This window comes from Megascapheus bottae, chromosome 10, assembly GCF_031878675.1.
Source record: "Megascapheus bottae isolate mThoBot1 chromosome 10, mThoBot2.hap1, whole genome shotgun sequence".
In the NCBI taxonomy this organism is placed as follows: Eukaryota; Metazoa; Chordata; class Mammalia; order Rodentia; family Geomyidae; genus Megascapheus; species Megascapheus bottae.
Genome location: NC_143518.1, coordinates 34498193 through 34518649, shown reverse-complemented (window position 1 = coordinate 34518649; position 20457 = coordinate 34498193). Strand labels below are relative to the sequence as shown.

The 20457-nt window shown below is 45.7% G+C and overlaps 1 protein-coding gene and 1 pseudogene across 1 annotated transcript; both read right to left on the bottom strand.

The window, feature by feature from the left end:
• Positions 1–896: 896 nt before the first annotated feature.
• LOC150057986 (bifunctional arginine demethylase and lysyl-hydroxylase JMJD6 pseudogene) lies at positions 897–9573 on the bottom strand (annotated as a pseudogene).
• Positions 9574–11033: 1460 nt separating this feature from the next.
• On the bottom strand, positions 11034–17352 carry Mpz (myelin protein zero). The gene is made up of 6 exons (XM_090339804.1): positions 17241–17352; positions 13042–13208; positions 12389–12602; positions 12012–12147; positions 11809–11869; positions 11034–11681 (listed from the first exon to the last, which is right to left on the bottom strand). Exons 1-6 carry the CDS (start codon positions 17305–17307, stop codon positions 11580–11582), a joined length of 747 nt encoding a protein of 248 aa, XP_090195930.1. The 5' UTR covers positions 17308–17352; the 3' UTR covers positions 11034–11579.
• Positions 17353–20457: the final 3105 nt, after the last annotated feature.

Sequence of the window (20457 nt, the reverse complement as noted above, 5' to 3'; positions counted from 1 at the left end):
GTAAGCCTGAACGGCCCTAGGGAGGTTGGAGGAGCAATTGCATAGTAGCATGCAGGAAATGAATACTGCCTGAGTAATTTTCATTTGAAGTCAATCTTAACCTCCCTTCTGACCTTGCCCTACCTTGATGAGCCACCCACATGTGGCTCTTCTATTGCTGTCACACCCCCAGCATGCACCTGAAAGGATGATTATCTTCGTGCCCTCCTGTCGGCAAAGAGCATTCTTTGTATATATCCTGCTGAAAACAAACCTGGTCTTTGCTTCCTATTCCCAAATGACCTACTCTAGATTTCCCTCCTGCTTGTTTTCCTCCTACATCTTCCCCTGTCTTTTCCTCCCCCATGCTGCTTATTCCTACCTATCATGGATACTTGAATTGAGCCTTTTCTCTCTAATTTCTCTGAGCCTTTGGGTTTAGGACTCTATTACCCACTTCTCTTCTATGTCCCTCTAGTACACACTAGTGAAATGATTTATTAATTTATTTATTTTGGTGCCAGTCCTGGGGCTTGAATTCAGGGATTTGGGAGCCATCCCCAAGCCTTTATGCTCAAGACTAATACTCTACTACTTGGGCCACAGCTCTACCTTGGGCCTTTTTGGTTCACTGTAGATAACAGTCTCATGGATTTTCCTGCCCAGGGCTGGCTTCAATCTGTGTTCTCAGATCTTAGCCTCCCGAGTAGCTAGGGTTACAGGTGTGAATCACTGGTGCCTAGTGTGAAATGATTTTTGAGCACTAATCACTGAGGAATTTTTCTTTTTCTTTTAAATGGATTCACTTTTATTAAATAGGTAAAGGGTCTCCATGGCACCACTCACACAATCTTGCCTTTAGGACGGAGAACAAACCATGGCTGTGAGGGCTTCTCACTCTCAGATCCTCCTCATCCTCAGGCCCCACAGCCTTCCCGGGTGTGCTGGGCTGGGCTGCCCTCCCGGGTCCTGCCCCTCTGAGTGTGTCCTCCTCCACCAGCTGCTGGGTGTGGTCGCCTGGAGGAGCTGCTGCTCTTTGCTCAGCAGTCATCCTGTGAGGTGGGGTCCCGTTCCCCACCACACTGCACGTCCTCCTCTTCTTCCTATGGTGCATCTTCCTATCGCCTTCAGCTCCAGTCTCACTCTAAGAGTGGGAAGAGCTGGAGCTGGAGCCGGAGCTGGAGCTGGAGGAGTCCCTGGAGCTGTCAGAGGCAATCCCCATGGATTCCTGGAGGTTGACTGCATCGGCCAGGACTGCCAGCTCAGGGTGCTCCTGTTTCAGGATTCTATATCACTCCCTTGATAACTGTGGTCTCCCTCTTACCATCTCGTGCCACACAACAGGGAAGTTGGTACTGCTGGCAAAATTCTAGGCAATGGCAATGGTAGTGTCGAGATAAAGGAAAACATGCCACCAGCCCCCTGGCACAAAGACAGTCTCTCCTGGTTTTTGTAAGATTTCCAGGGGTTGGGAGTGGCCAGGTTGGAAGCTGGGTCCGGGGATAAATGACATGGAACCGGGCGATTGCTTGTCTTGTTGGTTCCGCCTTCCTCGCGAGTCACCTTGATGAGTTCTCCAGGAGTGCTAGTAGGAAACAGGCGCCAGCGCTTGCAGCCCTGAACCAAGGCGTTCCAGGCACTGGTTCCCGAGGGTCAATGTGAATTCCGGCTCCGGAATCACACACCAAACCACCTGTAATGAGGCCTGCGCTTCTCCCCTGCATACTGGAAAAGATCATCGGTGAGGTGGGCACCGTGTAGTCCTCCTAGAGTTTCCTTCTTTGGGGTGTTGGTCTTAGCTGCTGTCAGAGATGTAAGGGGGGCTGTCATTCCGTGTGCTCTCCGTCTACTCCCTGTAGTGTTTCACCTTCATCTTCACCGAGTAGCCATCGTTATGTCACCACATTTGAACTTCTGGTTCCGGTATTTCCTTTTTTGTAGGCGCTCCAGAATCCATTTCTCCTGTGCAGACCAGCCTTCTTGGGCATTCAGCAGCACTATGGGCTTGTAGTGCTGCACAAATGCTCCCACAGGCAGCTGTAAAGCGTGGTCCCTTTCCGCGTTGTCCGCCACTGCCGTCGGGCTCTAGCAGTTGTGCCAGGTCTGGTCCAGCGAGTCCTTGAGCTCAGGCCGGGCTCTGCACTTTGTGAGGAATTTTTCTTGGGGGCTAAATTTCTGGAACAACAACAACAACAAAAATAAGTTATTGAGGGCATTGGAGAATGCTGTTATAAATGGCTTAGCAGAAGAGACAGGGAGAAATAGTAGAAAGAAATCCTCCCCCCCCCCCCAAAAAAAAGAAAAGTCATCCTCAACACTTCAGATATTAATGTCTGAGTTTTCCTTTTACATTAATCAATTCTCTATTTGGACACTTTATCCTATAACTAAATTGTGACACTAATCACCTGGAATTAATGCTAGATAGGAGATACTGGTTGTAACCTGTACTTCTGACCAGCCCGCTATAAATCAGGGATGTTGTGACCCCTTCTTCTTATTCAGTAACTTGATAGAATGACTCATAGAACTCAGAAAAATCTTTTACTTATGAATACTGGCTTGATATAATTAATACAGCCTAGAAGCAGTCAAATGGAAGAAACACAAAGAGTAAGGTATAGGAACAGGAGGGGATGCATGGACCTCCCATGTCATTTCTGGGCATGTCCTTCATTTTTCCTTAATGTATTCACCAAACTGAAAGCTCTCTCAACCCTGAATCCCATTGATTAGGGTTTTTATGGAGGCTTTATTATTACATAGGTATGACTGATGAAACCACTAGCAAGGAGTGGTTAAATCAACCTCCTTTCTGGAGATCACAGTGGGCTGAAAGTTCTAATCATTTAATCACCAGATTTGTTTCTCTGGCAGTCAGCATCCCACTCTCCAACAGTTCCCTTACTAGCATAAACTCAGCCTCCTGAGTAGCCAGGATTATAGGCATTGAGCACAAGAACCCAGCAAGGATTCTGCTCATTGTATAACCTTTCAATCCCACTTTTCAGAGGCTTGGTATTATTGAGGAAGCCCATGTCCTCTCATTGATCTTTCCCCAACCTACGGCCAGCTTCTTCCTCTTCTGTGTCTTCCGCTGCTTCCTCTTACAATGAATCCCTATCCTAATATCCTTTTGGAATGGCCCATCCTCCACCTCTCTCTCTCTCTCTCTCTCTCTCTCTCTCTCTCTCTCTCTATATATATATATATATATATATATATATATATATATACATACGTATGTATGTATGTATGTATGTATGTATGTATGTATATGACATATACTTCTCTTAGTTTGGTTGAGTTTTCCTTTTGTCTAGAATGGTTTGCATAGTGGGAATGGCTTCTGCAGCTTCCTTAATCCTGCTGCCTCTGTGTCTGAGAACTAGCCCTTCTTGGGCCCTATTGTCACTCCCCACTGCAACGACACGTCGCTTTGGAGGTGTACTGGGAATGATCACAGACTCAAATCACTGCAAGCAGAGATCTTTTATTTCTGTCTCCTCTCTTCTCTGCCTCTCTCCTTTCCCCTTCTCTCTTCTCCCGTCTCCATCTTTTCTCCCTTCTTTCCGTTCCCTGGAAACCCCATACTATTTATATCCTTAAGCAGCCAATCACAGTAAAGGTCATCTGCAAAGCAGCAAACAAACCTGGAAGAAATCTAGCGATCCACTCTGTCCACAAGCACAGAAGAAACAAATCAACGAATGCAAAGAAACTTCCTGGTCAGCAAGTACTAACTCATTAGCAAGCTACCAGGTGCCATCTTATAATCTCACTTCCTCAGGAGGCTGAAAGCAATGGTCTCCAACACCTATCTCCAGTGAGTTGCTGTCATCTTGTTCTTTATCATCTCTTTAAGTGTAATTCCTCTGCTATCTATCCTACTGAAAACAAATTTTGGAGGTTAAGATGTTTACTTTTTATGTTTAGTTGGCCGCATTGGTGCATCTCTTCCTGTTTCCTCCATGGCTACTTGTCTCTTGCAATCTTCAGGTTGACAGTTCACTGTTTTCCTTTCAAAATTCTAGTCTCATCTTAGTGCTCACTCATCGTCATGATTGTTGATCGATTCAAGCTCTGAGAATGGATTCAAACTCTGAAAACATTATTTGAGAGACTTAGGAATTACAATTAGGGGAACACTGAATGAGTGCTTTGAAAGGGGCAGGAAAAGGGGGAGCTTGTACAATCAAGCAGTGGATTTATTGTAGGGCACTAAAAATTCCCTTGTAGGAAAATTCTGTTGAATGTCGAGGAGCTGAGTGACTGATAGATAATGAAAAAGAAGATGTATATATGTAATAAAAAATGTCCATGAGGAAAAAAAAAATGTCCATGAGGAAGTGGCACTGTGACTCAAGGAGTATGGCATCAGTCTTGAGCTAAAGAGCTCAGGGACAATGCCCAAGCCCAGAGTTCAAGTCCCACAGACCACCACCAACAAAAGTAGCTAGGCAAGGTAGCTCGGGCCTATAATCCTAGCTACTCAGGAGGCTGAGATCTGAGGATTGAGGTTCAAAGCCAGTCAGTGCACTAAAGTCTGGGAGACTCTTATCTCCAATTAACCACCAGAAAACCAGAAGTGGCTCTCTGACTCAAGGGGTAGGGTGGTAGCCTAGAGCTGAAGAACTCAGAGACAGCACCCAGGCCCAGAGTTCTAAGTCCCATGTCTGGAAAAAAAAATGTCCATGCAACAAGAATCAAACAACCTCTTGACACACAGTTTGAATCTCTGGATACATTGTAATTTTTTGCTCATTCAAGAATCCTGCAGCTCTTCTCTCCCTCTCTCTCTCTCTCCCCCCTCTCTCTCTATTTTGCCAGTCCTGGGGCTTGAACTCAGGGCTTGGGTGCTGGCCTTGGACAGTTTTTGCTCCAGGCTAGCACTCTATCACTTGAGCCACAGAACCACTTCTGGCTTCTTCTGCGTATGTGGTACTGAGGAATCGAACCCCAGGGCTTCATGCATGCTAGACAAGCACTCTACCACTAGGCCACACTCTCAGTCCTCATCTTTATTTTTTTGATGATTCTGTCTTTTCTTTTTCTTTTTTTTTGGGGGGGGGGCGGGTCATGGAGCTTGAACTCAGCCTGGGAGCTGTCCCTGAGCTCTTCAGCTCAAGGCTAGCATCCTACCCCTGGGCCTGGGCAGTGTCCCTGAGCTCTTCAGCTCCAGGCTACCACCATACCATTTTCTAGTGATTAATTGGAGATTAGAGTCTCAGGTCCTTTTGTGCCCAAGTGGGCTTTGAATCTTAATCTCAGATCTCAGCCTCCTGAGTGGCTAGGATTACAGGCCATGAGCCACAGCATGAGGCTGATTCTGTCTTTTCTTTATGTCTGGTGTATTCACATGTATGTCTCCGGGGGTAGGGTACAGAATTCAGGGGAAAGGTTGAAGAATTGCAACAGTGGAGCTTACTAGACACTGATGAAAGTGAACTCTGTAACTCAGGGGTGAAGACAGGAGGAGAGACTGGAAAAGAGGGAGAGAACAGAAGACATTACAGCAACAGAAATGACTCATTACTTGATTCAAGTAATTGAATCCCTCTGCACACCACCTTTATAATAACAGTAAAGTAAATTAAATAAAATTCCTACAATCAAAGGTAAAAGCAAACAAAAGTTCATAGTCTAGAAAGGGAGGGAGGAAAAGAAAGAAAGAAAGAAGGAAGGAGCCAGGCATAGTGGCTCATGCCTATAATCCTAGCTACACAGGAGGCTGAGATCTGAGGATTGTGGTTCAAAGCCAGCCTGGGCACTAAAGAACAGAAGATTCTTATCTCCAATTAACCACCAGAAAACTGGAAGTCGCGGGGCCAGGAGTTTGTCCTAGTGGTAGAGTGCTCGCCTAGCATGCACGAAGACCCAGTTTCAATTCCTTGGTACCACGTACATAGAAAAAAAGCTGGAAGTGGTGCTGAGGCTCAAGTGGTAGAGTGCTAAGCCTTGAGAAAGTCCAAGGACAGTGCTCAGGCCCTGAACCCCAGGCCAGGACTGGCAAAAAAACAAAACAAAACAAAACAAAAAAAAAACTGGAAGTTGCACTATGGCTCAAGCGGTAGAATGGTAGCCTTGAGCTAAAGAGCTCAAGGCCAACGCCCAGGCCCAAAGTTCAAGGCCCATGACTGAAAAAGAAAGAAAGAAAGAAATTTAAAAGAAGGAAGGAAGAAGAAAGGAAGACAAAGAAAAAAAAAGAGGAGGGCCGAGAGTTTGGCCTAGTGGTAGAGTGCTCCCCTAGCATGTATGAAGACCCAGGTTTGATTCCTTGGTACCACATACATAGAAAAAGTTGGAGGTGGGCCAGGAGTTTGGCCTAGTGGTTAAAGTGCTTGCCTAGCATGCATGAAGACCCGTGTCCGATTCCTCGGTACCACATACATAGATAAAAGCCGGAAGTGGTGCTGTGGCTCAAGTGGTAGAGCTCTAGCCTTGAGAAAGTCCAAAGACAGTGCTCAGGCCCTGAGCTCAAGCCCATGACTGGCAAAAAAAAAAAAAAGAAAAAGCTGGAGGTGGTGCTGTGGCACTGTGGCTCAAGTGGTAGAGCTCTAGCCTTGAGAAAGCCCAAGGACAGTGATCAAGCCCTGAGCTCAAGCCCAGGACTGGCAAAATCATCATCATCATCATCATCATCATCATCATCATCATCATCATCATCATCTCAGGAAGCTGAGATCAAGGATCATGCTTTAGAGCCAACCTGGATAGGAAAGTCAGTGAGACTTTTATCTCTAATTAACCAGCAAAAGGCTGGAAGTGGAGCAATAGTAGAGCATCAACCTTGAGCAAAAATGCTGAAAATGAGTTCAATCCATAGTGTGCATTTACATACACACACACACACACACACACACACACTCACCTGTTGTTATATGAGGGAATCTAGAACTTAGCTCCATTTTACATGAAGATGAAAAGGATTTTTTTGCATCATTTGCATTCTGAATTTCCCCAAAATGTGACCAAGAAATGGTAATTTATTCAAAAGTTTACTAAAAATCGTTCACCATTTCAGAAGTCCTCCTCAACAATGACAGTGTCGCTCATGGTATTTGAGTTGCTGATGCTTATATCCCTCTGTTTTCCTTTGTTGCTGTTGAATGCAAAGTAATTCTGTGCATAACTCTAAGGCTTCAGTCATGCATAATCATTACATATTAAATACAATTTTATTATAAATTAATCTGATTACAACTACAATACAAAGTATCACATTGGCTTTTTTGAAATTAAATAAATATATATATATATATGCTATATTACATATGAATCCCATTTCAGGATAATAAAAAGAGAAACAGGTCTGATAGAGTACAATAGTACCTATTGTTCTAAACTTTTAGGAAACCATCCATACAAGCAGGAAATAGAGCCAGGAAGAATGGCTCTACAGTTTAAGGCTAGTCTGGATTATATAGGAAGATCCTATCTCATAAAACTGAAAAAAAAAGAAAAAAGAAAGCCATGCCTATCTATTACATGAATATTCAGGAACCCTATCTATCTTCTGCTTCCAATCCTATTCTATAGTCTCCTGAATCACACCGCTGAGCTATAAATCTTTGCCAATAGACTGGACACTGGACAGTCAAGAAGCTACTGCAAGGACCAGGAGTTTGGTCTAGTGCTTTCCTAGTATGCATGAAAGCCCAGGTTCAATTCCTTGGTACCACATACAATAGAAAAAGCCGGAAGTGGTGCTGTGGCTCAAGTGGTAGAACTCTAGCCTCAAGAAAGCTCAAAGACAGTGCTCAGGCCCTGAGTTCAAGCTCCAGAACTGGCAAAAAAAAAAAGCTACTATTCAGCAGGAAGTCTACTTTAGAATAGAAAGGATGCTTTTTCCCCCTCCATGCTGGAGATAAAATGCTAAGATTATCCTCTAATCCCAGCCTACTGGGAAGGCCTTTGTTGAACACCACTGGTGCCCAGTTTCACTCATAGAATTTTTGTTTCCCATCAACTAAATCTTCTGGTTTTGAGGAGTTAGACCCCAAAGGGAGATTTCTTACAATGGAAAACACAAGAATGGTTTCATTGGCTTCAACCTGGCCATTTAGATGTCTATGTGGTATTGAATAAAGGGGAATAAAAGGAGCCAGTAATGTGGCTCAAGTGGCAGAGCATCTGCCTAGCAAGCACAAGGCTCTGAATCCAAACTGTGGTATTGCACATCCTTTCCCCACGCACCAACTTTGTGCAGTGGGAGTATAGCCAGTGAAGTTTATTCATGGCATGATTAATGCTAAGAGCCGAATATCTAGGGAAAGTGGGTTGGGTACTGGACAGTACTAGTGAGGAAAGCTAGTTCTCGAACCCAGCAGCCCCTCTGGGGTGCTAGTTAGTACTTCAATCCTTCATCATAAAGGGGAAAATATTGCAACCAAAACACAACAGGTAACTCAGACCTTGAGTAAAGAACCTCAGGTAAAGAACCTGACTATTCTGGGCTCTGATGGCTCAGTTCTATAATCCTGGCTACTCAGAAGGCTGAGAGCTGAGGATCCTGGCTCAAAACCAGTCCAGGCATAAAAGTCCATGAAGCTTTTTATCTCCAATTAACTACCAAAAAAGAATGGAAGTGGAGATGTGGCTTAAGTAGTAAAACTACTCAGAAAAAAAGCCTAACAAGCCAAGCCAGAGTGTGAGGCCTTGAATTCAAGTCTCAGTACCAGAACAAATAACAAAACCTTGTCTCTTGTTTTGGTTTCAAGTGGGGAAATAAAGGTGTGTAGGAGTATAATAAAACATAAATGTCAATTATGGCTTCTTAACCAATCATAGAAATGAGGACTATAGTAAGTTGGCATTATTATTATTTTTTTTTTTGCCAGTCATGGGCTCGAGCTCAGGGCCTGAGCACTGTCCTTGGACTTTCTCAAGGTTAGAGCTCTACCACTTGAGCCTCAGCACCACTTCCGGCTTTTTTCTATGTATGTGGTACCAAGGAATCGAACCTGGGTCTTCATGCATGCTAGGCAAGCACTTTAACCACTAGGCCAAACTCCCGGCCCATAAGTTGGCATTATTTTCCTTTTATTGTGTGTTGTCAATGCTAGCCATTTTATTAATTGTCATTTCATTTTTTTGTTTAGTCATATATCTAGAACTATGTACCAACAGAACACAGCTGTAGCAGGGCAGGCACATGGCTCACACCTGTAATCGTAGCTACTCAGTAGGCGGAGATCTGAGGATCAAGGTTCAAAGCCAGCCCAGGCACAAAAGGACCTGAGATACTTATCTCCAATTAACCTCTGTTGGGGTCCTTCTCAGACGCCTGGGAGGGGGGTAAAATGGCCACAGAGACCACAAATAATCCCAGGAACACAGATTCCAGAGACCAGACTCCAGATGCAGATCTAAATTTATTTTAGAAAACCTGTTTAAAATACAAATCAGGTGGTGGCCTCCACGTCATACCAGCAGCAGTTGTTGGGTCTTTCCTGGATGCAACTGTCAGCCAATGGCGTCCAGAGACATGCCCCACTTGCCGGGAGTATCCCGGAGATCCTGCTGGAGGCGGGAGGAGCCAGGGCCCTCTGGCTCCAGACTGCTTACCTCACTGGGTGTGCCCAGGAGCGCCATGCCTTTTGGTACAGAGTCGAAGAAACACAGATAGCAACCTGGGCTTCTACCCCACTAGCTAGGTGGCCCCACAGACTTCTAGAAAATGGGAAGTGGGGTTTGGCTCAAGGGTAGGGCAGTAGCCTTGAGCTGAAGAGCTCAGGGACAATGCCCAGGCCCAGGGGTAGGGTGGTAGCCTTGAGCTAAAGGGCTCAGGGACAGCACCTAGGCCGAGTTCAAGCCCTATGACCCACAAAAAAAAAAAATAAATAAAATAAAAACAGCTGTATGTGGAAGTAGAAGTGAATGAGGTTTGTGCTAATTTATTAACTGTACATATTTAGGCAACAGGTAGAAACAGCTTTAAGGGACTGACCCTTAGTATCTTACTCTTATATCAACTTATAGCTTCCCAAATTTCTATACACAGGATCTCACTTGATTCCCTCCCCCCGCAAAAAAAAGTATGGGGAGGGTAAGATATCATGAGCTCAGTTGTTTACAAAAGTATAAACAAGCTTACCAAAAATCTAGCGACTATCCTGCATCACATAGCTAGTAAGTGATGGGTAGAATTTAACATTTAGGTATTAGTAAAGAGGAATTCTGTGTTTTTCACTTACATAAAAGCAGACACTAAAAGTTTAGCATATAGTACAGTTCATTGAATATTTGTTGAATATATGAATGTGTCTTGTGAGCCAATTTTAGAGATTTTTCTGTTACACTACAAAAGCCCTACCAAGTTCAACAACTGAAACCAGTTCAGAAGAAGGAAGCACGGGAGACTGGGATGGGAGAAGAAGTGGGGAGTGTTCTGGGGAGAACTAGGAAATACAAGATGAGGCAGTGGCTTCTGGAAATGTCAGTGTTTATTAAACATTTAACGACATGTGGAGACTTGAGAAGCAATATACAGAATGTAGAAAAATCCTAAGAATCCCCTGTGGCTGAGAGTGCAGCCTCTTCTTTTCCTCCACTATTTTCTACCCCCTTCCCCTATCGGCTTTTTAAAGTCATTTCTTAGGGCTAATTTGTCCCCTCTTCTGCCCCCTGACCTGTGAGAACCCATTGTCACTCTCTTTCTCTCTTACTCTTTCTCTGTCATTCACTCATTCTCCTAGACCTTGATTCCCAGAACAGTGCTCCAAAGTGGTCAAGGGGCATCAAGCCTGCAATGAGGTCTGGGGGGTCAGGGGCCCCTCAGTTTGAGATGGCTGGATCTCTATTAAGTACTTAATGGGGATAGGGACCTGCAAAAGCTACATGACGTCATTGGTCCTCAGTCATGAGAGTAAAGGGCAGACAGCACAGGTAACCAAACCGACAATCAAACAGTGGATTAAAAAATAAAAAAAAATCATCAATAACCTAACTAAACCCTGAAGGACAGACTGATCTGGGTGTTAGTCAGAGGAGGGGATATGGAGCTGGGCCACCAGGTAAAGGGAAGAGAAGAACAGGGAAGGATAGCTCAAGATCCCAAGTGGTCAAGCTGAAGTACATAGGTTGAGAAAACCAGGTGGCTTGGAGTTGGGGCAGGGGCTTTCAAGGTTCCTTTCTTCTCGGTGCCAGAGGGACAGGCACCAAACACACAGCCCTTGGGGCAGGTAAGGAGTAGGATTAGTCCACAGGCTCCCAGAAAACCAGGGGATGAGGTGAGAGAGAGAGAGAGAGAAAGTACCGTGGCTTGGGAATGAATTTTGGAACAAAACTTACATCTCAAAGGAAGGTGAGGGAGGGCAGGGCAGGGAGCAAGGGAGGAAAGCACCTAGACGGGGGTGATGAGAGGAGCCTAGGTCCCCCTGCTCTGGCGGGGCCTGGGGGGGTGGCGGTCACTTGTCCGAGTCCAGGCCCATCATGTTCTTGAGGGCGTTCTTGAGGCTGGTTCTGCTGGGGGACTTGACGGCAGGCCGAAGCTCCGCGCTCTGCTCGTCCTTTCGAAGCTCCATCTCGATGACCACCACCCGAGCGCCTTTAGCGGACTCAGCCCCTGACCCCCGACCCCCTGCCCGGCCCGCTAACCGCTATTTCTTATCTTTGCGAGACTCGCCCAGCCCTTTCGACTTCTTCTCGCTGGCAGCCTTGGTGCTTCTGCTGTGGTCCAGCATGGCGTACAGCACCGGCGTCTGCGGGGAAGAGGCGCACACGTCAGCGGCCCCGTCTCGGTGGCAGCGCCTGCCCAGGGGCCACCCGGCCCCTCACCCCGCGAGGCTCCCGGGGTTCTCCTCCCCAGATCCCCAGATCCCTGCTAACCTGACGCCCGCGCTTCGACGAGTCCTTGGAAGACTTGTGCAATTTCCCCTTCTCCATGGCACTGCAGGAGAAAGGGGGCTGTGGATTGGGCCCCAGCCGGACGGACGGGTCTGCCCCTCCTTCCCCCTCGGCCCCCCCTTCCCAGAAGTCTCCGCCCACACGGGGGGCCCATTATGGGAGGGGAGTCCGGCTCCGCCCCTTACCTGAGCCTCCTCTGCAAGGTCGCCTGCCTCCGGAGCCAGCAGTACCGAACCAGGTAGAAGAGCAGCAGCAGCAGCAGCACCACCCCGAAAACCCCTCCGATCACCGAGCCCAGAATCACCCCGTACCTAATCGGCACTAGGAGGGGAGGGAGAAGAAGCTGGGGACTGGGCAGGGACTTCTGTTTGTGGTTCCTCGCTCTGTCCCTTGCGGTTGGGGGTGTAGGGCTCCTTGCCAAGGCTAACCTCAGGTTCACCTTTCCAGAACCTGACCGTCATTAGGCCAGGACTTCCGTCTCTTCCCCCAGACTATCAGTCCTCCCGATCCTCTCTCCCGGAACGGCCTCCCAAGACTCCCTGTGCCTTGCCCCTTGGCATACCTTTTTCGAAGACATAGAGTGTGACCTGAGAGGTCTTGCCCACTATGTCTGGTGGGTTTTTGACATCGCAAGTGAAGGTGCCGTTGTCACTGTAGTCTAGGTTATGTATGACAATGGAGCCATCCTTCCAGCGAGGGTCTCCTACCCACTGGATGCGCTCTTTGAAAGCTCCTACCTCATCGATGTAGGGTTGTCCCTTGGCATAGTGGAAGATCTAAGGAAAATGAAGGGAAGGACTCCAGTGTGAACAGTGCTTCTGAGTAAAGGATCCTGGGGTTGGGGAGGGTGGCCCCAATGCAAGAAAGACAAAGTCAGGTGCAGTCCAGGTGACAAAGGGTGCCACTTACCTTGCCAAAGTTGGGCTTATGGCTCATAACACAGTTTTACCTGGGCAGGATCTCTCTTTCTCTCTCTCTCTCTCTCTCTCTCTCTCTCTCTCTCTCTCTCTCTCTCCCTCTCTCTCTCTCTCTCTCTCTCTCTCTCTCTCTCTCTCTCTCTCTCTCTCTCTCTCTCTCTTTCTGTTTGTCTCTCTCTCTCTCTCTCTTTCTGTTTGTCTCTCTTTCTCTGTCTCTCTCTCTGTCTCTCTCTCTCTGTTTTTTTGAAACACCCTTTTAATTACCCAACCCCAAGATCCCTTCCCACAAGGCACTCACTGAAATGGCATCTCTGCCTCCTTCGGGTTGGTAGCGCCAAGTGAAAGAGATGTCATCTGAGACCCATTCACTGGACCAGAAGGAGCAATGCAGGGTCACCCGGGAGCCCACAGCTCCATGGACCTCCCTGTCCGTGTAAACCACAATGGCCTGGGTTGGGGACAGCACTGAAAGCACAGAGAAGAAATCAGATAGACATGTGGCCCAGTGTGACATAGAGATGTGAGACCAATAGATAGATAAGGCTGAGTCGCAAGTCAGAGGCCATAGGCAAAGAAATAGCTTTTTTTTTTTTTTTGAGGATTTCTCTGGATTAACTAAATCGGCTAGTATAAATGCTGCATCTCTTCAAGCTCTGAGCAAGTCTGTTGAGGAAATAAACCTACCAGTTTTATGGCTTGAGAACTTTCAGAAAATGGTTGGTCTAAAAGTCCCACTTTCCCCTGAGTCAAAGTCTATTTCTTTTTTCTTTTTCTTTTTTTTGTTGTTATTGGACATGGGGCTTGAACTCCGGGCCTGCGCTCTGTCCCTGAGCTCTTCAGCTCAAGGCTACTGCCCTATTCCTTGAGTCACAGCCCCACTTCTTGTCTTCTGGTGGTTAACTGGAGACAAGAGTCTCAGGTTCTTTAGTGCCCAGGCTGGCCTTGAATTGTGAACCTCAGATCTCAGCCTCCTGAGTAGCTAGGATTATAGGCACGAACCATCTTGCCTAGCTAAAGTCTAACTCTTTTGAGACAAGGTTTCACTATGTAACTCAGGTGGGCCTTAAACTCACTTCCTCCTGTGTCATCCTGAGGAGGGCTGGAATTATTGTCATACACCACCTTGCCCAACTAGTATCTGTCTCTTAAGCTATCCTTTAAATGCAAGCTTAAATTTGGTATAAGTTATACATTTCATATTTACTCATTTCATATTTTTTGCCAGACCTGGGCTTGAGCTCAGGGCCTGAGCACTGTCCTTGGACTTTCTTAAAGCTAGAGCTCTACCACTTGAGCCTCAGCACCATTTCCAGCTTTTTTTCTATGTATGCGGTACCAAGGAATTGAACCCAGGTCTTCATGCATGCTAGGCAAGCACACTACCACTAGGCCAAACTCCCAGCCCCTACTCATAAATTATTAAAGCAACATGGTAAAGTTTCTTTGACATCTACCCCAAATGTTAGCAGTTTAATGTATCTGCTTTCCTTATGTATCAAACTCAAACTCAAGATATAACTATTGAAATTGATAGTTTTGTAGGGCTTTTAAAAGATAGGTGGTTATATTCCACTTATTTTAAGAATATATGTATAGGGACCAGGAGCATGGCCTAGTGGTAGCATGCAGGCCTAGCATGCACGAAGCCCTGGGTTCAATTCCCTGGTACCACATACACAGAAAATACCAGAAGTGGCACTGTGACTCAAGTGGCAGTGTTCTAGCCTTGAGCAAAAAGTTTCCAAGGACAGTGCCCAGGGTTCAAGCCTCAGGACTGACAAAAAAAAAAAAAAGGGCTGGGAGTTTGGCCTAGTGGTATGAGTGCTTACCTAGCTTGCTCAAAGACCCAGATTTGATTCCTTGGTACCACATACATAGAAAAAGCTAGAAGTGGTGCTGTGACTCAAACGGTAGAGTGCTAGCCTTGAGAAAAGCCCAAGGGCAGTGCTCAGGCCCTGAGTTCAAGCCCCACAACTAGCAAAAAAAAAAAAAGAATATATGTATAGGGCTGGGAATATGGCTTAGTGGTAGAGTGCTAGCCTTGAGCAAAAGAAGCTCAGAGACCAGTGCCCAGGCCCTGAGTTCAAGCCACAGGACTGGCAAAAAAAAATACCATATGTATATGTGTATCTGGATGAGACTTGCATAGACATTAATCATTATGTATGTGTGTGTATGTATTGGGAAAACATCCATACTAGGGCTTGAAATACAAGCCTTGAGCTTTCACTTGGCCCTTTATAAATTATATTTTTTATTATCTGTAAGTATTTATATAAAAGTTACCATTTGACAGAATACAATGCATTTTGAGCAATGTCACTCTTTTTCATCATTCTCCCCTATCTTGCCCAACCTATCCCTTCAATTTTCCTAGTTTCATAGACTATGGATTGAATGTTATAACTGCATTTTCCCCATGGTTGAGCCACAGCATCACTTCCATTTTCTGGTGGTTAAATGGAGATGAGTCTCACAGATTTTTCTGCCCAGGCTGGCTTTAAACTGTGATTCTCAGATCTCAGCCTCCTGAGTAGTTGAGGATTACAGATGTGAGCCACTGGCTCCCAGTCAACAACAATCCTACTTTTATTTTTTCCCCAGTCCTGGGCTTGAGCTCAGGGCCTGAGCACTGTCCTTAAGATTTCTCAAGGCTAGAGCTCTACCATTTGAGTCACAGCACCACTTCCAGCTTTTTCCTATGTATGTGGTACGTAAGAATCGAACCCGAGTGTTCGTGCATGCTAGGCAAGCACTCTACCACTAGGCCAAACTCCCAGCTCCAGCAACCACCCTATTTTTAACAGCTGTGTATGCAGTATTTCACAGAATAGCACGCTAGAATTTCTTGGGGGGAAAAAAAAGAAGATGAAGAAAGTTGTTCTCTGGCACAGCTGTCCTTACTGCTGAATTTCTTCTGGTTGCTATACTACTTGTCTTGCTCTTGACTTAGGGAGCCAGAGAGGAAAGGACCTCACACCTTTCTCAGAGAAAGCTAGCTGATGGAGAGTAAGACCCTAAAGGCAGACCTCAGATGTCAGTGCATATGAGCTTCTGTGGTTAAACCATTCATACTCTTGTTAACCATTCTGATCCAGTGGCACCCCCAAGACCCACCCACACAGGGAAAACCTTTCCAGGGAGACTATGTGTGGGCTGGCCCTGGATTTGGGTAACTGTAGACACTTTTGTTGTCCAGAAGGAGACAAAGTCTTATTGTCTAACAAATGTTGGGGGTTCATGCCATCCCCTACCCTTACCTTCATTGAACTGAATCTCCCACCTCAGCACACAATACCATTTACTTACTCCTGGAACTTTCATTTTACACAATTCTTGGGAATCACCAATATAATAAGAAAGGTTTGGGGCAGAGAGTTTGGCCTAGTGGTAGAGGGCTTGCTTAGCATGCATGAAGACCTGGGTTCGATTCCTCTGTACCACATACGTAGAAAAAAAAAGTCAGAAGTGGTGCTGTGGCTCAAGTGGTAGAGCTCTAGCCTTGAGAAAGTCCAAGGGCAGTGCTCAAGCCCTGAGCTCAAGCACAGGACTGGCAAAAAAAAAAAAAAGGTTATTCATTGGATCTAACATTTGTTCCCTCTGTTATAATATCAATCATTGCCTTTCTCAGCTCTGCACAAAGGCTCTCAGCAGGACAAAAATCACCTGCTATCCTTATACTTCAGACTTTCTTTTCTCCCATTTCTTTGCTATAACCTTTTCCAATACAGTAAATTTAACATTTTTTAGGTTATCAAAATGTTCTAGCATCACCTGCAGTGAGCCTGGGTTCTAGCATCACCTGTGGTGAGTCTAGGTTGCTTACAACTCAAGGAACTGACACTAGAGATCCTTGGACACTTCCCTCCTATTCTCTGTTCTGCTAGTCCTCACCCCTCAATCCAGCTTGTCTGCTGTTGTCCTGTTATGTTAGGAATCAGGGCAATTTGAAGAGGGGAGGGATCCACCATTAATGTTCCTTTGACCTTCTCTTCTCACCCATCATCTATCAGTTGTCACCTTATGAAGAAATATGACTTTTGAGGGACAAGAGCCTAGGATTCATCTACATACCAGATGAGGAGACACAAAGAGAAACTAAGACACCAAGAAACAAAGATCCTGAGGAGCTGAGACCCTAAGTCTTCAGCTTTAGACCTCTTTCTAACATTTCCCTTCTAGAAAACTAAGATTGGATATCTCATATACTACTAAGGGTAAAGTGGGGATCAGAACCCACTATTTGATCCTGCTCCTTCCCATACATACTCTAATATTTTCAGCATGGTTTAGGAACGTGTGGCTAGTTTCAACCCCGAGTACATCCGTACCCACTCTCCCTTCATGGAATGTCTTCCCTGATCCACTCCCATAGATTTTCCATCCTTTAAATATAACATCACCTTCCCACTCTTGCTTGCTGGCTCTTTGCAGTGAGAAGGTGTTGGAAGCCCACCTGAGTGGCAGGGCTCCCAAACCATAGGGGGTTCCACTTACCCAAAGAAGAGAAGAGTAGCACAGCCAGGATCGGGCTGGGGCTGGATGATGGAGCCCCAGGAGCCATAGCTGAGGAAGGGGCTAGGGTCTGGAGCGTCTGCGGGGTGGAGAGAGTGGGGGACAAGGAACTGAGCGGGGGGATTCCTGGAACTTGCTTTAAATCCCCTGGGACTTCAACAGGAGGGGGTTGTCCTGAGTCAGTAACCAATTACAATCTGGCATGTGCAGTTGGGAGTTGGTGAGGAGGGAGGCAAAGTGCAGGGAGCAGAAGGGGCATTGTACAGTCTGGGTGGAGGGGTGGGGGGGACACATACCACCCCATACACAAAGGACTTTGTGTCTATTGGCCACCCCCTTCCCCAGGCTGGAATGTTGGGGGGTGGTGAGAGACATGGACAGAGAAAGGGACACACACTTCTCTAAAGAGAAGATAGGAAGGGAAACATAAATACAAAGTCCACAAAAAGGGATTCCTCCTTAGCTCCCATGCCTGAAAGTGGCTCCCTGAGAGCTCTAGGAGCTGGAGGCAGGTTCTCCTCAGAGAACTCCCCAAATAGGATTTTTTTTGTTATCTTGATAACATAGGCTACACTGCAGACTTCTTGAGACAACCCAGTCCTTTGGGAATCTCTTTTCCATTTCTCTTCATCCTAAGAGATTCTTTTCAGATAGAAGCTTAGCTCCAGTAGAGGTTAATTGGAGATAAAAGTCCCAAAAACTGGCCGGGAGTTTGGCCTAGTGGTAGAGTGCTTGCTTAGCATGCACGAAGACCCAGGTTCAATTCCTTGGGACCACATACATGGAAAAAAAAAAAAAAAGCCAGAAGTACTGCTGGGGCTCAAGTGGTATAGCTCTCGCCTAGAGGAAAGCCAAGGACCGTGCTCAGACCCTGAGATCAAGATCAGGACTGGTAAAAAAAAAAATCCCCCAAATTTTCCTGCCCAGTCTGTCTTTGGACTCAATCTTCAGATCTTAGCCTTTTGAATAGCAAGGATTATAGGAGTGTGCCACCAAAACCTGGCTTCTGCTTACTTTTTTTGAAAATTTTATTTCTGCTTGCTTTTAAGATAAGCTATAATGATTAGTGGTTTGACTTACTATTTGGCATGAATTTCAATATGATTAATTTCATCAGTTACAACCAGTAGAATTGGACTGTTTCTGCTTATGAGACATTATGGCTCATCTGTGCATGGTACACAGTCTACCAGTACTTTCACTGCATCTCAAACTGAAGTTCTAGGGTTTGGTCATTAGTATTATGTTTTGGTTATGGAGCTCTCAATATGGGGCTTGATCATAAACTCCACAAACAAAATTATAATAAATAATTGTTTTTAAGGATATTGTAAATGACTGTAATGACTTTATTTATTACCCTTTCCTGGGTTTGTTACTTTCTTTGCTTAATTTTGTTTTTCTGTTTTTTGTTTTGTTTTGTTTTGCCAGTCCTGGGCTTGAGCTCAGGGCCTAAGCACTGTCCTTGGACTTTCTCAAGGGTAAAGCTCTACCACTTGAGCCTCAGCACCACTTCCAGCTTTTTTTCTATGTATATAGTACCGAGGAATTGAATCCAGGTCTTCGTGCATGCTAAGCAAGCACTCTACCACTAGGCCAAATTCCCGGCCCCCTTAATTTTGTTTTTCTTGATCCTGCTAAGGCTATTTTCTTGACAACAATGTACATACATATCTTTGACTATCCTATGTGAAGCACTCTCTCTTTCCTTGCTTTCTCTTTCCCTCCCTCCCTCTCCCTTCTACCCTCTCTCCACATGGACTTTCTTGTCCTAGAAGGCTTTGAATTATATCCTCAGAACTCAGTCTCCTGAGTAATCAGAATTACAGGCATGAACCACTAGTGCCCTGTTTGACTTCTATTTTTGAGTCAGGCTCTTGCTATGGAGTCTACAAATTCCTCCTGTTTCTGTTTTTCCAGTGCTGTGATCACAGGCTTGCCTCTCTACTTTCAGCTAAAACTTATTTTTCAAGATATTCATCATTCAATGTGTTGGAGCAGTCTTAAAGATTCGATAATGCTCTAAAGAGAGTCCTGCACTGAATAGAAGGTTGAATTGGGGAGCCTCTAAGATCTCTTCCAATCCTTAAGTCTATGGAAGTATTTCTGTTGCCAAGCATTAATAGAAATGCAAAATAGCACTATTCATTTGATACAGTAATAAGCAAACTTGTGCTATTTAAATCTTGAAAGGAACAATGCAATAGTGCTAAATATAAATGAGATCTAAATATGAATACAGCCAAGCATGTTGTGTTGTAGAATCACTAAGTTGCTCTAGGCTGCCTCATTTACCCCTCCCTTCTTTATCTCCTTCAAGGGTCAAGAACTTTTGCATTCTAGTTCCTTTACCACTTGCTCATTTTCTTTCTTCACTCTCCAGAGCTCTCTGCCTTTGGTTCCTATACTTAAACTCTTCAAAGCTGCGAACTGATATACAATGTATCAATTAAGGCGGTTCTCCTCCACACCCTGGGTTCTTGTGGCTGTGGGTGTCGCCCACACAGAGCTGAAACAAGGAACAAGGGAGCGTTGTCTTTGGCTAGTGGGAGTTTAGTGCTCACAGCAGCTCTAGCCCAGGAACTGGGGGGCCTGAGATGGTTAGAGGAACCCCGACCTTAAATAAGGGGGTGTAAGGTCCTCCCGCGACCCTGTCCTCACTCAAGTTGGGTGTCAAATGTGGTGTAGCAGGGCACAATGAATCCTGCCTGTAATCCTAGCGACTCAGGAGGCTGAGATCTGACGAACTCGGTTTGAAGCCATCCTGGGCAACCAACTCCATCTGACTTGATTTCCAATCAACCACCAAAAAGCCACAAGTGGGGCTGTGGCTCAAGGGGTAGAGCGCTAGCCTTGAGCACAGGGCTCTGAGTTCAAACCTCAAGATGGACACACACAAAATGTGTCATCACTTTCTGGCTGGAAGCTTCACCTTAGAAGCAGAGGAAATCTAAAGTTATCTTTCCCTAGGGTGTTTCAGTCAGCCAAGCCAAGCTGGATCTTCTTAGGCAGTAAAACTGTGGGAAGGCCTCCATGAAGGATCTGGGCAAATCCATCACTCGGTGGAGCTATAAGAAATGCAACATGTGGAGTGTGCTTTTTTTTTTTTTTTTTGGCCAGTCCTTGGGCTTGAACTCCAGGCCTAGGCACTGTTCCTGAGCTGCTTCTGCTCAAGGCTGGCACTCTACCACTTGAGCCA

Excerpts from the sequence above, each read along its gene's own strand:
- Mpz (XM_090339804.1), bottom strand. The coding sequence starts at position 17,307 with ATGGCTCCTGGGGCTCCATCATCCAGCCCCAGCCCGATCCTGGCTGTG. Across the intron at positions 13,209-17,240 it reads GCTACTCTTCTCTTCTTTGG|TGCTGTCCCCAACCCAGGCC; the intron begins GTAAGTGGAACC and ends CTGTGCTTTCAG. Across the intron at positions 11,870-12,011 it reads ACCTTGCAGAGGAGGCTCAG|TGCCATGGAGAAGGGGAAAT; the intron begins GTAAGGGGCGGA and ends TTTCTCCTGCAG.